At 33.1% G+C, this 17063-nt stretch overlaps 3 protein-coding genes and 2 pseudogenes across 18 annotated transcripts in view; 1 reads left to right on the plus strand and 4 right to left on the minus strand.

The window, feature by feature from the left end:
- LOC116428622 (uncharacterized) overlaps window positions 1–15044 on the plus strand; it is a 39195-nt gene extending 24151 nt beyond the window's left edge. The window contains exons 13-15 of the mRNA XM_076374466.1: window positions 14249–14393; window positions 14485–14660; window positions 14729–15044. The gene's annotated coding sequence lies outside the window, so the exon portion shown is untranslated. The remainder of the gene's footprint in view (window positions 1–14248; window positions 14394–14484; window positions 14661–14728) is intronic.
- Window positions 1734–6685, minus strand: LOC116428588 (uncharacterized). Of its 3 annotated transcripts, none has more exons than XM_031980406.2 (5): window positions 6177–6685; window positions 3921–6077; window positions 3672–3837; window positions 3297–3585; window positions 1734–3214 (listed from the first exon to the last, which is right to left on the minus strand). In XM_031980406.2, the coding sequence occupies exons 1-2, from the start codon at window positions 6186–6188 to the stop codon at window positions 4740–4742; spliced, it is 1350 nt and encodes a 449-aa protein (XP_031836266.1). In that variant the 5' UTR covers window positions 6189–6685; the 3' UTR covers window positions 1734–3214; window positions 3297–3585; window positions 3672–3837; window positions 3921–4739. The 3 variants fall into 3 exon arrangements, with proteins under 3 accessions (XP_031836266.1, XP_031836264.1, XP_031836267.1); XM_031980404.2 differs by having other exon boundaries at window positions 1735–3214; window positions 3667–3837; XM_031980407.2 differs by having other exon boundaries at window positions 1737–3214; window positions 3667–3837; window positions 6155–6681.
- LOC143176930 (enolase pseudogene) lies at window positions 2944–3599 on the minus strand (annotated as a pseudogene).
- On the minus strand, window positions 8627–9685 carry LOC116428568 (enolase pseudogene; annotated as a pseudogene). The gene is made up of 2 exons (XR_012999938.1): window positions 9442–9685; window positions 8627–9310 (listed from the first exon to the last, which is right to left on the minus strand). The product of XR_012999938.1 is annotated as an enolase pseudogene (transcript).
- Window positions 9844–14565, minus strand: LOC116428586 (uncharacterized). 13 transcript variants are annotated; one of them, XM_031980403.2, is made up of 4 exons: window positions 14420–14565; window positions 12700–12796; window positions 10095–12620; window positions 9844–10011 (listed from the first exon to the last, which is right to left on the minus strand). In XM_031980403.2, exons 2-3 carry the CDS (start codon window positions 12720–12722, stop codon window positions 11459–11461), a joined length of 1185 nt encoding a protein of 394 aa, XP_031836263.1. In that variant the 5' UTR covers window positions 12723–12796; window positions 14420–14565; the 3' UTR covers window positions 9844–10011; window positions 10095–11458. The 13 variants fall into 13 exon arrangements, with proteins under 13 accessions (XP_031836263.1, XP_031836262.1, XP_031836261.1 ...); XM_031980402.2 differs by lacking the exon at window positions 14420–14565 and adding an exon at window positions 12968–13856; XM_031980401.2 differs by lacking the exon at window positions 14420–14565 and adding an exon at window positions 12902–13856.
- Window positions 15045–17063: the final 2019 nt, after the last annotated feature.

The following is a 17063-nucleotide window of genomic DNA, read 5'->3' on the forward strand; positions in this document are numbered from 1 at the left end:
TCCAGATTTCTTGCGAACATTTGTAACACAGGAATTCTACTACACATATAAAACATATTTAGTTTTATTTGTAGGAAATATTACGATAGAGACTATTAGAGACGATAGGGCGCGAAAGTATACTCTACTATGCAGTTTTAACGCGCAAGGTAATTTTTGTTTCAACTCTTGCAACTGTTCCTCCAGGAAATGCCTCTGCGTTCACCAACTTCTCTCAATCGGCCGAGTCCGTAATCCTTGGGATAAACTATATCGACGCCATTCTTGAAGTGTTGATAGCCTCAACCGAAAATCCTTGACTCGAAGGGAACGGTTTGTTGAAATTTGAGTATATAGTTGAGTACATTATAAGTTAGTATGGAAAATAAAATGATTTCATTCAGGACTCATCTCCTGAAGAACGCGGAGTACGTTGATCCCTTTCATACTTATACCGAGTAAGTCGCATAAGTTAAAGACTTACTGAAAACTGAAGAATTTACAAAAACTTTAATAGTACTAGCACAATATTGGTTTCTAATTATTCTATCCACTGTAATAATATCATATTAATTTTATAAATATCTTGTGTTTGTTGTTGAATATATAATTAATATTTTTTCGTAGATGCTAATGTAATTGTGGCGGATAGTGAGGAACATTTTTTCCATTTTTTCATTTAAGTAACCGCGTTCCACGGGACCGTAAAACGCTTTGAACATTGGTTTTCCAGGATGTTAGTCATCGCACCTGTTTTTTCCTGCGTTTTAGGGAAAAACTTTCTCTTTTGTCCTTGAAGAGTAGGCCAAATTTCGGGAGGCCAATTTCTCGGTGTGTCCACCACGTAGATTTTCTTCAGTACGTTGATGCCTACCATCGCCTTCCTGGCTTCTACCACTTTTGTTAATTTATCGTAGTGTTGTTCAATCCTACCACCTTGTTACCCATTATTTGGTATTTATTAATTATTGTCAGTGTCATTTTACTTGTTCTTCGTTGCTGCCAATAAACTGTTACTGGCGAAACTACAGTCTCATCCCCATGCAAAACTTCTAAATAGTATATGTTTATATATTCCAGTATCCATACGATAAATTATTATTAAAGGTAAAAATTATTATACATGTTATATAGCTAAATGTAAAAATAGAATCGTTTATTGAACGCATTATAAGTATTTTAGTAAAATACTATTAACTTTCTTTTAAATACAAAGACTAGTCCGCATTAGGTAAACATGTATATGCAATCGACCAGCTGATTGAGTGTTAATAATGAAGAAACTGAGAGTACGCCAATGTTTCGAGGTTCGTCGTTGTGTTGTATTCTCTTTCTTACTTTCAGCGCGTCTCATTCACTCTCTTTCTGCAATAAATGGTACGCCTAGAATTGACAGTCTGTGTAAAGAAAGCTATGCCTCTTCTATTCTGGCCACTCAAACCTTCATTCATCCCAAAGGACTTCTTGTAATCTCTATGCAATATGTAGAATTCAATGTAATGATAGCAAAAAGTGTTCACTATTATTTTACATACTGCAATATTGCTAAAAATATCATTTTTTTACCGTTGTTTATTAAAATTTTGACAGTATTTAACGAGTACTATATATTCTAAAAGTTATCGATATTTCTTTTATCACCCCGTATCAAATTGACAGAAAAGAAGACAAAAATGTATATTTCAAAAGAACGAGCATCTGAAACATATGATAGCTTAAATTTTATGAACTTCGGTAATGGAAAGTTATTACTGACAAACAAAAAAAAAACATTTTACTATATTTTATTAGTACAATGTAGTATTATATAAAAGGTCCGTACTATGTATTCGCCTCTTTCGCTTAGAGCCATACTTAGACGGTAAAAGAATAGGGGGGCAAGGGTAAACGTCAGCACGCAGCGCTCTGTTTGATAGTTCTGGCGAATCAGTTTCGGCACGTCCTTGTTATTGGTTGAGTCGCTTGACGAAGGATACTAGCGAACCGGACTGCGTTGAAGTAAGATGTACGAACATTGGCGTCGGATTTCGTTTCGACGCCACAATATTTATATATTCATAGTAACAATATTTTGTTGTAACTATTATAGGCAAATTTCAATAGAAATAACTATTGAAAATATGAATCAGTAAACCAAATACTACCTTGCCTATCATGATAACACATTCTTAATATAAATTGGCTCCAACAAATTATTATCAAAATAAGTTTGTTTATACTTTATTCACACGTTTGAGTTTACAGATGTGTTCGTGTCAACATGATTTATACTGCTCTTTTTCAATTTTATGAAAGTAACAATTAACTTTGTCTGTAATGATAATTATTATTTGGATACCTTTACCACATGCATCATTATGAGTGGCATTCGTATACGTAACAATTCATAATAATAAATTTTATACATGATTTATTCATGCCTCTAAGTTGACAGATACCAGGCCTATCTATTCTTTTATTTGTTTAAACAATGGACCTGATCTAATTCGACAAGTTGTTGATTATGGTCCACGCATTCAAAATACATATGAAAGAAAAACTGTGTAAAATATATATTTTTACAATATTTACACATCTTTATAATTGATATTGTATAAAAGCACTAATAAACTGCCTCCATTATACTTTTTAAGTATAATGACATCAGTAAATAATTATTAATCCAATAAATTTATTTCAGATTTTAACAATGCAACTTATACAAGTTTTTGATATTTTTAACAATGACTCGTCATGTCTGAGCCTACTTTTATAATATCTGTAACTTGTCACAGTCTGATCACAACAAAATCATTTGTTGCCATTTCATCAACAGAATTCCGTTGGTGATTGAAGTATAGGTTCCATTGTGTATCATGATAAATAAAACTAAAGACTCATTATCATGGGTAAAATTGTTATTGATTGAATGTTTCAAGCTTGAAGACTGCAGAATTTTTCGGCTGTAAACTTCGCAGGTGACTCTCATTCTTCTTCAATATGAAGAATATGTTTATATTTGGCCAAACGTTCTAAACGGCAAGGTGCGCTAGTTTTTATTTGACCAGTTGAAAATCCAATTACTAGATCGGCAATGAATGTATCTTCTGTTTCTCCGGAACGGTGAGACACCCTGGTGCCCCATCCAACACTCTTCGCAAGTTTATGAGTATTAATAGATTCAGCAACAGTACCTATTTGGTAGACCTTCAATAAGAGGCAGTTGCAAGCTTTCTTTTCGATAGCTGTTTTAATTCTGCAATGTACATATACATTGCCTTTTTGAATTTAGCCTTTTAATTTGTCATTATAATTTTTATATGCAATTGAAAATTTACCTTTCTGGATTTGTCACAGTAGGATCGTCACTAACAACCTAAATAGGAATAAATGATGTCATAGAAGTTCACCAATCCCAATCATCTTGATTAAATGGATCTTCAATCGAAACAATTGGGAAGTCTTTAACAAAATCTAAAAAATTCAGATGCAACAAAATCCATTCCAATCTTAATTTTTCCTTCGTACTCTGCAACGTTTTTGAATGCAGTTTACATGGACAATACTATGTGGTTTCCCCTTTACATAGTTTTAGCAGTTACTTCCCATTTTGAGTTCTGTAGATATCTGTAAGTTTTCATTTCTATTAGTATGGCTGCAATTATTTTCTTACATTTAATACTATTAAAATAAAATTGGTAAATTTACTTTACATATAAAGAAGAGACTGTTTCACGTCAGGAACAGGTAAATAAGTCCTTGAAAATTATCATAATTTTCAAAAAACAGTTTTTTAAAAACAGTCTACTTAGACATTGTTGAGCATTTCTCCATTGTATAGTTTTAGTATTTACCTCTCATTTTGAGTTTTGGAGATACCTGTAAAAATTTTCATATCTATTAGTATGGCTGCAATTGTATTCTTAAATTTAATATTATTAAAACAAAATTGTTCTACTTACTTTTATGCGTAAACAGTACACATTTGGTTTATGTAGTATTTATTATATAAATTATGTGTGCCATTTAAGTGTAGCAATAAGTTTTGCATTACATTATTAAACATATTTCATAGATTAAGCATACCAAAAAGTTACATACATAAAAGAAGGCACAATTAGCTCATAGCCAAGCATTACCCATGGTGAAAAGAATTACAGAAACTTGATGAAGAAGCAGTCAGAATTGTTTATTTCATCCAGCAGATAAACCAAACATCCATGTTGTTGCTTTTACTGGATGAATAGGATCACTTAACAAATGTAAAAATGAAAGTCCTTTGCGAGAAGAAAAGTTCCATTGCCGTAGAATAACAATTAAAAAGCATCAGAAGATTTCCCAGCTTCAGAGATGATAAAATTACAATAAGAAATATTCACGTTAAATTATACATTGAAGAAAGATTGTACCAATTATCCCACTAATTTTTATTGCCATCCATCAAAAAGTTATTTTCTCATGAAAATTATACACACTTAAAAAATTGACAAAAAGATGGAAATACTAAAATGCGACTGAATGTCATGGGAGAACAAATGCCAGAAAAAAGAGCAATACATGAGATTGCAACAGTGAACAAAATTTTTGAAGATATAAAAACGGTTGAAGAAATATTTTTAAAATGATACTTTATTGAAACCCACCATGGATAACTTATGTTTGGAAATATAGATTCAGAATATGACGAATGCAAAAATAACTTCTTCAGAAGATTCATACTACAGATGCAATAGTTAAAAATCAATATTAAAATTATACATAACCATTTACGTTTTCTCATTTTAGAAATCATCTGAACTGCTACTGTCATCATCATTATCTGAACCTATATTATTTAATATTATATTTTCCATGGATATTTCTAATAAATTATCATTGTCTATATATTCCTTTTCAATCTGTTCAGTATTTTTGCAGAATTCTGCCCAATCACTTGCCGTTACACTGTCTATTGCTTCTGGTAATAAAGACTGTAATTCATCTAACGTTAACGTCGAAAAAATATTGTTTTCACTGATTGCTTGTTTTATCTTTACCCAGGCTTGTTCAATTGGATTTAGTTCGCGCATATAGGGGGGTAATCGTAAAATAGAATGTCCATACGATTTTAAAATTTCATCTATTTTGTAGGTTTTTTTTGTTGGTTTATTCCGAGCTATTAATTCTGCTAGTTCATATTGCTTCATCTTTTCTGTATGTGGAACGTTATTCTGTTCAAGCCAACTTAACATGTCTGCTTTTTTTGCATACTTATTTGGTGGTTTGTTCATCTCGACGGAATGGTATGGGGCATTATCCATTACCACCACCGTATTTGGTGGAATATTTGGCAATAATAATTCTATAATCCAGCTTTCGAAATTTGCAGCATCCACCTGTCCATAGTAATCGCTAGTGGCACTATCAATTTTAAAAATTAATCCTGCATTGGGGACAAATCCATTTTGTCCACCCGCATGCACGATTATTACTCGTTCGGATGAACTAGTATTTTTCGATACTCCGAATTCTTCTTCACTTTGCCAATACTTCCCGAAATTCAGAGCATTGTCTACCCATATTTCGTCAACATAAATAATATTCCTATTTTCCATCCTATGAGATTGTACTGTTTTTAAATAATTATCTCTCCAGGCCACTATACTTGGTCTTTCTATTAATATCCTTTTTCGAGTGTGATATTTTTTCCATTCATATCCCATGCTTTTCAATAATTTGCGTAAGATGGCAGCGTCCCAAGGGAAATTCATTTGTTCACGGATCTCATCCAATAATTGCGGACCCCATGTGACAACTCTCCCTCGCTTGTAAATCTTATAAATAATATTTCTTATTAACATTTTGTCCTTTTCAGTGCAGTGGAATTCTTCTTCAGCATCTCTTAACCGTTTCTTCCCGAACGTAGAGACAACTCCTTCTGAATCAGAAGTTTCATTTTTTATTTTGCTAATTATGCGTGTCGATAATCCAGTATACTCTGCTGCTCGGAGATTTGGACTATGCAATGGATGTAACAATTCACCCTTTATTGTTTCCTCTTCGCATTTCTCCCCTACTCTTTTCACTATGGCTCGTGCTTGGCTATGAATCCTTCGTACTCTTTTTGCCGTAGCCATTTTCTAGAATTAAAGACAAAATAAAATATAATGCACTTTCAATAAATGTATATATAAATATGCAAATAAAAGTAAACTACATGAACACTTATTGCTACACACACACTCAACCATAACAATAAAACTATGGCACAACTGTACACTTTTCTACTGTAACGGTTGGAACACTTCCGATCTGATTGCTACGACTGTTTCTTAACGAATGTCGCTCCTGTAACCGTGTGCAGCATTCTCCAGCTCAGGAGTGCGGCGCACTTCACACTAGCTGGACTCACACACGAGCAAGGGGAATCACCGTACGCTCCACCCAATCCCACCAAGAAACATAGTCGAACCACCATATCCCAGAGATTTTATAAACATAAGACGCCGCTACCGTGCCGAAACGAATTCCGACGCCAATGTTCGCTGTATCTCGCTTCACAGTATTCGGTTTTGCGTTCGTGCTTTGTCATTGCCGTGTGGCCAATAACGATCGCCCCATCAAAGCCCGAGCGAGCCCGAGCGTCGTAAGTGGTAAAAACCCCTTGCCTCTGTCACTTTTTAACTTGTTAGTAGTATGCCAACACTCTTGGGATAGATAATGTATGGGCAATGTCTGCGCCGTTCCTGAAATGCTGGCAGCATCAATCTGGCTCGAAGGAGACAGTTCGTTGAAAAATTGTTACTCTGACATTTTAACAAACATTGTTTATGTCAATTTGACCTGGAACTCACAGTTTCCTTACATTTATGAGTATATACTTTTTTCTCCTTCATACTTATGTAGTGTGTAATACAAATACAAATAGACATATTAAATTAATAAATTTTATAAATTACAAATTTAAATAAAATTCGTTATTATTTTATTCAGATCTGTATTAAAAATACCTTACATTTATTTCAATAAAAATATGCGAATAGAATTATATTTCTCATATGCATAATAAGAATTTATTTCCATGATGTCGTATTTCGCAAATATTGAAAATCTACTATCATGTATAGTGTAGTTCGCGTTAGGAACCTCGGCCTAAGTTTAAAAGTGCGCGGGGGCAAGGGTAGTCCTCTTCAGACGATGCTTGAGCCGGCTCGACTTTCGACGCGTGGTCGTTATTGGCGCGCGGCAATAACAAAGGACGGAAGCGAGGTCGAATATGATAGAGTGGGACGAAACTATAGGGAATTTTGTTTCCTATCGTACGTCTTACTTCATCGCATACAGTCTCATTTTCGTCCTTTGTTATTGCCGCGCGCCAATAATGACCATACGTCTAAAGTCGAGGCGGCCCAAGCATCGTGAGCTGAAGAGAACCTTTGCCCCTATGCACTTTTAAACCCACGGTCACGATAACTATGAACCTTGAAAGCTGCAGAGTATATTATGTTACCAGCCGTCACCGAGTTATTTTGATTAAGAAGAGGTGGACTGAGCGGATGCTTCCGTTTGTCCCTATGCACTTTTACCTAGTCGATAGGTAGCCAATAGGTGAGAGACTTATGTATATACATAACTTACGTGAAACCTGATATAAGATGTTAGCGAAATGGCGAACGTGCGACTATAGTTATAGCAGTTTTACAACAAATGCATTGTAAAGGGATATGAAGAAGTCTCTAAAAAGGCATAGGAGCAAGAGCGCTCTCTTGAGAGAATTGCCTATCCTCACATCTGTCGTTTGGAGACGTCAGCTATTTAAGTTTTGATGTCATACCCCACAAAGTAAAAAGATCCCAGGTTTTATGAGGGACCTACGTCGTAGGACCTCGAACGTTCCAATAATCCCCTCAAATATTTAAAATCATAAAAACGGGAATTCTACTGCATATATAAAACGCAATTAATTTTATTTGTAGGAAATATTACAACAGTAATAGCTATGCTCAGGCGGCAAAAGAATAGGGGAGCAAGGGTAAACGTCAGCACGCAGCGTTCTGTCTGATAGTTATGGCGAATCAGTTTCGGTACGTCCTTGTTATTGGTTGAGTCGCTTGACGAAGGATACTAGCGAACCGGACTGCGTTGAAGTAAGATGTACAAACATTGGCGTCGGATTTCGTTTCGACGCCACAATATTTATATATTCATAGTAACAATATTTTGTTGTAACTATTATAGGCAAATTTTAATAGAAATAACTATTGAAAATATGAATCAATAAACCAAATACTACCTTGCCTATCATGATAACACATTCTTAATATAAATTGGCTCCAACAAATTATTATCAAAATAAGTTTGTTTATACTTTATTCACACGTTTGAGTTTACAGATGTGTTCGTGTCAACATGATTTATACTGCTCTTTTTCAATTTTATGAAAGTAACAATTAACTTTGTCTGTAATGATAATTATTATTTGGGTACTTTTACCACATGCATCATTATGAGTGGCATTCGTACATGTAACAATTCATAATAATAATAAATTTTATACATGATTTATTCGTGCCTCTAAGTTGACAGATACCAGGCCTATCTATTCTTTTATTTGTTTAAACAATGGACCTGATCTAATTCGACAAGTTGTTGATTATGGTCCACGCATTCAAAATACATATGAAAGAAAAACTGTGTAAAATATATATTTTTACAATATTTACACATCTTTATAATTGATACTGTATAAAAGCACTAATACACTGCCTCCATTATACTTAAAAAGTATATAATTATTAATCCAATAAATTTATTTCAGATTTTAACAATGCAACTTATACAAGTTTTTGATATTTTTAACAATGACTCGTCATGTCTGAGCCTACTTTTATAATATCTGTAACTTGTCACAGTCTGATCACAACAAAATCATTTGTTGCCATTTCATCAACAGAATTCCGTTGGTGATTGAAGTATAGGTTCCATTGTGTATCATGATAAATAAAACTAAAGACTCATTATCATGGGTAAAATTGTTATTGATTGAATGTTTCAAGCTTGAAGACTGCAGAATTTTTCGGCTGTAAACTTCGCAGGTGACTCTCATTCTTCTTCAATATGAAGAATATGTTTATATTTGGCCAAACGTTCTAAACGGCAAGGTGCGCTAGTTTTTATTTGACCAGTTGAAAATCCAATTACTAGATCGGCAATGAATGTATCTTCTGTTTCTCCGGAACGGTGAGACACCCTGGTGCCCCATCCAACACTCTTCGCAAGTTTATGAGTATTAATAGATTCAGCAACAGTACCTATTTGGTTGACCTTCAACAGGAGGCAGTTGCAAGCTTTCTTTTCGATAGCTGTTTTAATTCTGCAATGTATAATTTATTACGAACATATTTGGCATAAAAACCTATACTATTTTCAAGAAATTTCAGCATTAAAAAGGAATTTAGCCTTTTAATTTATCATTATAATTTTTATATGCAATTGAAAATTTACCTTTCTGGATTTGTCACAGCAGGATTGTCACTAGCAACCTGAATAGGAATAAATAATGTCATAGAAGTCCATCAATCCCAATCATCTTGATTAAATGGATCTTCAATCGAAACAATTGGGAATTCTTTAAGGTCTGTGGATCTATACACATGCTGGAGTTAGATTTTCCATTCTTGTGGAATTCAGACACAGCAAAATCCATGCCAATCACAATTTTTCCTTCATACTCTGCAACGTTCTTGAATGCAGTTTACTTGGACAACACTATCTGGTTCTTTCATTGCATAATTTTATCCCCATTTTGAGTTTCGTAGATATCTGTAAGTTTTCATTTCTATTAGTATGGCTGCAATTATTTTCTTACATTTAATACTATTAAAACAAAATTGGTAAATTTACTTTACATATAAAGAAGAGTCTGTTTCACGTCAGGAACAGGTAAATAAGTCCTCGAAAATTATCATAATTTTCAAAAAACAGTTTTTTAAAAACAGTCTACTTAGACATTGTTGAGCATTTCTCCATTGTATAGTTTTAGTATTTACCTCTCATTTTGAGTTTTGGAGATACCTGTAAAGATTTTCATTTCTATTAGTATGGCTGCAATTGTTTTCTTAAATTTAATATTATTAAAACAAAATTGTTCTACTTACTTTTATATGTAAACAGTACACTTTTAGTTTATGTAGTATTTATTATAATTTAATGTAATTAAAATATGAGTGCCATTTAAGTGTAGCAATAAGTTTTGCATTACATTATTAAACATATGTCATACATTAAGCATAACAAAAAGTTACATACACATAAAAAGGCACAATTAGCTCATAACCAAGCATTACCCATGGTGAAAAAGAATTACAGAAACTTGATGAGGACACAGACAGAAATATATTAACTTCACCCAATAGATAAACTGAACATCCATGCTGCTGATATACTGGATATTTGTAGCATCACTTAACAGAAACAAAACAAAGTCTCGTGCAAGAAGAAAAGTTCCATTGATATGGAATAACAATTAAAAAGTATTACAAGATGATTTCACTGCTTTGGAGATGATAATAAGAAGCACTCTTGTTAAATTATATATTTAAGAAAGATTGTGCTAAGTATCTCAATAATTTTTATTGCTATCCTTGAGAAAATTATTTTCTTATGAAAATTATCCACATTTAATAAAGTGATGGAAAGAGGGAGAAATATTTAAATGCGACTGAACATCACAGAAGAAAATATCAAAATATTATTTATATCTACTAAATATGGTTCAATGATATACAATGTTTTTGAACATGTTGGAAAGGTGATGAAATGATTGGTGAATTGTAAAATGCAAGCTCTTTTTTTAGCTTATAATTGTTCATGTTGGTAAGAAACACAGATGAAGAATATTAAGAATTAATAAAAAGAGATATTAGAAAAATTATTACCAAGTCATTACCAAATAGATTGACAGTAATTACCATATTTCCATATCATTCCATATAAACAATTAAACCACCATTAAAATATTTCAACAAAAAATATTGAGTTGATCAAAATAACACAACACGTTCAAAATTATTAACAAAATATGAATCATATTATAAATAACAAAAATAGCACAACATATAAGAGAAACCAATAAAATAGACAAAACAATAATCAAATACGACAGTTATAGATTACCACCATATATGTGTATTACCTATTAAATTCCTTTAAGTGAACATAAACAAAAAAATATGAAAATTACTTTCCAAGTCATTATTTAAAGAACTACAAACACTAAAGAAAGCAACAAAAGATGAAATTACAATTAAGAACATAAATTTTTAAAAATATCAAATGGGTTGAAGAATTATTTGTAAAATGATACTTTATTGAAACCCACCATGGATAGCTTATGTTTGAAAATACAAATTCAGAATACAATGACAAAGCCAGTGATGACTTCTTCAGAAGATTCATACTACAGATACAATAGTTAAAAATCAATATTAAAGTTAAATAGAACTGTTTACACTATCTCTTTCTAGAAATCATCTGAACTGCTGCTATCATCATCATTTTCTGAATCTGAATGAGTTAATACTACATTTTCCATGGCTACTTCTAATAAATTATCTTTATCTATATATTCCTTTTCAATTTGTTCAGAATGTTTGCAGAATTCTGCCCAATCACTTGCTGTTACACTATCTATTGCTTCTGGCAATAAAGACTGTAATTCATCTAATGTTAACGTTGAAAAAATATTGTTTTCGCTGATTGCTCGTTTTATCTTTACCCAGGCTTGTTCAATTGGATTTAATTCGCGCATATTAGGCGGTAATCGTAAAATGGAATGTCCATACGATTTTAATATTTCGTCTACCTTGTATGTTTTTTTTGCTGGTTTATGTCGAGCTATTAATTCCGCTAGTTCATACTTCTTCATCTTTTCTTTATGTGGAAGATTATTCTGTTCAAGCCAACTTAGCATGTCAGTTTTTTTTGCGTATTTGTTAGGTGCTTTATTCATCTCAACAGAATGATACGGCGCACTATCCATTACCACCACCGTATTCGGTGGAATATTTGGCACTAATAATTCTACAACCCAGCTTTCAAAATTCACAGCATCCATTTGCCCATAGTAATCGCTAGTGGCACTATCAGTTTTAAAAATTAATCCTGCATTGGGGACAAATCCGTTTTGTCCTCCGGCATGCACGATTATTACCCGTTCCGATGAACTAGTATTTTTCGATACCCCGAATTCTTCTTCACTCTGCCAATACTTCCCAAAATTCAGAGTATTGTTTACCCATATTTCGTCAATATAAATAATATTCCTATTTTCCATCCTATGAGATTGTACTGCTTTTAAATAATTACCCCTCCAGGCCACTATCCTTGGTTTCTCAATTAATATCCTTTTCCAAGTGTTATATTTTTTCCATTCATATCCCATGCTTTTCAATAATTTACGTAAAATGACAACATCCCACGGGAAATTCATTTGTTCACGGATTTCTTTCAGTAATTTCGGGCCACATGTCACAACTCTTCCCCGCTTATAAATCTTATAAATGGTATCTCTTATTAACATTTTATCTTTTTCAGTACAGTGGAACTCAGGTTCAGCATCTTTTAATCGTTTCTTTCCGGGTGATGAAACAACTCCTTCTGAATTAGATGTTTCATTCTTGATTCTACAAATTGTGCGTACAGATAATCCAGTATACTCTGCTACTCGAATATTTGGACTATGTAATGGGTGTAACAAATCACCCTTTAATGTTTCCTCTTCGCATTTCTGTTTTACCCTTTTCACTATGGTTCGTGCTTGGCTATGAATCTTTTGCCCTTGTCTTGATGTTTCCATTTTCTACAATTATATACAAAATAAAGTACAGTGCACTTTAAGTATATGTAAATATAAATATGCAAATAAAAGTAAACTAGGTACACATTTATTACTACACATACACACACGCACTCATAACAACAAAACTATAGCACGAATGTGCACTTTTATATTTTAAGGTTTGCGGTGTACTCGATCCGTTTACTCCAACTGTTTCTTCACAAATGTCACTTCTTTGGCCATCCTTAGCATTCTCCAGTTCAGGAGTGCGGCGTACTTCACACCAGCTAAAAAATACACAGGGCAAGGGGAATCACCACACGCTCCACCCAGTTCTTCTAAGAAACATAGTCGAACCACCATATCCCAGAGATTTTATAAACATAAGACGCCGCTACCGTGATGAAACGAATTCCGACGCCAATGTTCGCTGTATCTTACTTCATAGTATTCGGTTTTGTGTCCGTGCTTTGTCATTGCCGCGTGGCCAATAACGATCGCCCCATCAAAGCCCGAGCGGACCCAAACGTCGTAAGTGGAAAAATCCCCTTGCCTCTGTCACTTTTTAACTTGTTAGTAGTGTGCCAACAATCTTGAGAAGGAAAATATGTAAACAATATCTACGCCGTTCCTGGCAGCACCAGTCTGGCTTGAAGGAGACAGTTCGATGAAATTCGAATACGGCGATCCTAAATGTTTTCATTCACATATGCACACGAACTTTTAGAAAATAACAATCATGTGTAATAAACGCTATGTGCGCTGTTTGCACCCTGAGCTTGTGTAGTGTATTTTTGTTTCAAGTTATTGTTAAACGAAATGAAACAAATTTCAGCCGTATATTGAAATCTAACTATTCGTATATTGAAATCGTGATGCTTGTATAACTGAATTTTGTATAGTAACATGATTCCGATACACGAATATTTATGTTTATTAATAATGAAGCAGTATAATGTTCAATAGGAAGTGTTAGCATATTTTATTGTTAAACCTAACTCAAATCTAATGGAAATCAAAAATCAACGAAATTTTTAAAATATTTTTATGAATATTTCGAAAACTAAAATAGTAATACAAACATGAAATAAAATTTTTATTGCACGAAGTTTACTGAATTATTCCCCCGAGAAAAAATGTTATTTTGGCATTTCAACAAACATTGTTTATGTCAATTAGGCCTGGAACTCACAAAGTTTTCTTATATATATACATATATATATATGAGTACATTTTCTTTTCTCCTTCATACTTATGTAATATGTAATATCATTTATTGATGATATATGTAAGCTATGATTTCAAGTTAACCCATTATAAATATACAAATATTAAATATTATAAATTACAAATTTAAGTAAAGTTCGTCATCATTTTATTCAGATGTATACTAAAAATACCTTACATTTATTTCAATAAAAATATCTGATTAGAATTATATTTCATATATGCATAATAAAAATTCATTTCCAGGATACTCCGCGAATATTGAAGATCTACTACTATGTACATTGTATTACGAGTCGTCTCCGAATTATTTTGATGCGGAAGGAGTGGAATGAACGGACGTTTCCTCTTGCCCCTCAACACTTTTATCTTGTCGATAGTTAGCCAATACGTGAGAGACCTACATTCATAACTTACGTGAAACTTGATGTAAAGTGTTACCGAAGCGACGAACTTGCAACTATGGTTATGGTTGTTTACAGATACTGATGCATTGTGATGAGATCAAAAGAAGTCACTCGATCAGTGCAGGGGCAAGAGGGGTCTTAAGGGAGGACTGCCAGTCCCCACATCTGCTGTTCCGAGAAGTCGGCCATTTAGGTGGTTCTGACGTCATACAATACACGTAGTATTATCCCCGATTTCATGAGGGACCTATGTGGGTACATCATCGTAGGTCTTACGACTGTTTCTGCACATATAAAACGTATTTAATTTTATTTGTAGGAAATATTATGATAGAAACTATGACGCAAAAGTATACTCTACTATGCAGTTTTAACGCGCAAGGTAATTTTTGTTTCAACTCTTGCAACTGTTCCTCCAGGAAATGCCTCTGCGTTTACCAACTTCTCTCAATCGGCCGAGCCCGTAATCCTTGGGATAAACTATATCGACGCCATTCTTGAAGTGTTGATAGCCTCAACCGAAAATCCTTGACTCGAAGGGAACGGTTTGTTGAAATTTGAAATAAAATGATTTCATTCAAGGCTCATCTCGTGAACAACGCGGAGGACGTTGATCCTTTTCATACTTATACCGAGTAAGTCGCAATATTGGCACAATATTGGTTTCTAATTATTCTATCCACTGTAATAATATCATATTAATTTTATAAATATCTTGTGTTTGTTGTTGAATATATAATTAATATTTTTTCATTTAAGTAACCGCGTTCCGCGGGACCGTAAAACGCTTTGAACATCGGTTTTCCAGAATGCTAGTCATTGCGCTTGTTTCTTTCTACGTTTTAGAGAAAAATTTTCTCTCTTGTCCTTGAAGAGTAAGCGAAATTTTCGGAGGCCAATTTCTTGGTGTGTCCACCACGCAGATTTTCTTCAGTACGTTGACGCCTACCATCACCTTCCTGGCTTCTACCACTTTTTTTAGTTTATCGTAGTGTTGTTCAATCCTACGACCTTGTTACCCATTATTTGGTATTTGTTAACTATTGTCAGTGTCTTTTTATTTGTTCTTCGTTGCTGTCAATGAACTGTTACTAGCGAAACCACAGTCTCATCCCCATGCAAAATTATTATTAAAGGTAAAAATTATTATACATGTTTTTATTTGTGCGTACTGAAGGCGCTGTATAATGTATGAAATTATTATACATGTTATATAGCAAAATGTAAAAATAGAATCATTTAAATCTGTTGTATATTGAACCCGTTATAAGTATTTTAGTAAAACACTATTAACTTTCTTTTAAATACAAAGACTAGTCCGCATTAGGTAAATGTGTACATGCAGTCGATCAGCTGATTGAGTGTTAAAAGTAAAAGAGCTGAGAGTACGCCAATGTTTCGAGGTTCGTCGTTATGTTGTATTCTCTTTCTTGCTCTCGGCACATCTCATTCACTCTCGACAATAAATAGTACGCCCAGAATCGGCTGTCCGTGCGAGGAAAGCCGTGCCTCTTCTATTCTGGCCACTCAGACCTTCATTCTTCCCAAAGGACTTCTTGTAATCTCTATGCAATATGTAGAATTCAATGTAATGATAGCAAAAAGTGTTCACTATTATTTTACATACTGCAATATTGCTAAAAATATCATTTTTTTACCGTTGTTTATTAAAATTTTGACAGTATTTGATGAGTACTATCTATTTTAAAAGTTATTGATGTTTCTTTTATCACCCCGTATCAAATTGACAGAAAAGAAGACAAAAATGTATATTTCAAAAGAACGAGCATTTGAAACATATGATAGCTTAAACTTTGAGCTTCGGTAACGGAAAGTTCATATTGACATATGAAAAAAGAAATATTTTCTTATATTTTATTAATAAATGTAATATTATCTAAAATGTCCATACTAACACCGATAAGACACTATATTTCTAATATTAATAATTATTTTTTCAGGTTAAAATTAGATTGGTATTTGTATTCATGTCTCGCCTCACTGCAAATTTTTTTGTACATCACGTATTGGTCAGCTTGTTGAATAATCGACTAAGATTTTACACTCACATTCTGCGTGTTTATATGTTAGCAACGATCACTTAGCCCATCAGGTGCAATTATCTATTCTTTTTCTAATTTTTTGTTTTGCCATGTTCATATCAAATAGTATCAAGACATAGGTTAGTGCATTAATGTGTTAACAGCCTCATCATTTTTCTTAAATAATTTCAGCTTCTTTATTCGTAATTTTTTAAGAGATTCACTTCCCTATCCTACAAGAAACCGGTATTTCGTTCGGTGTGACTAGTCGAACCAACACGTATTTAAATTTCTTTATATTCATATTGTCTTGTATTGGACAATTATCTTTAAAACTATTGATTGCATAATCGATCTTTACGCTTTACGATTCATATCGTTTAATAATTAATTTTCGTATGTATATATTTCATTTAAATCGAAAAAGTAGCGGTCTTTTGCAGAAATTATGCATTAACAATGAATATTTATGAATATACTTTTTGTTTACAAATATATATCCGATGGAAATTCTAGACAAATAATATTTGCCAACGTTTGAACGTTGTAGTGTTTAGATTAATAAAACTTAAAACGTCGTCTTTCTCTATCATTTTAGTAAAGACACTGAAA

Source organism: Nomia melanderi, chromosome 1, assembly GCF_051020985.1.
Source record: "Nomia melanderi isolate GNS246 chromosome 1, iyNomMela1, whole genome shotgun sequence".
Lineage (NCBI taxonomy): Eukaryota > Metazoa > Arthropoda > Insecta > Hymenoptera > Halictidae > Nomia > Nomia melanderi.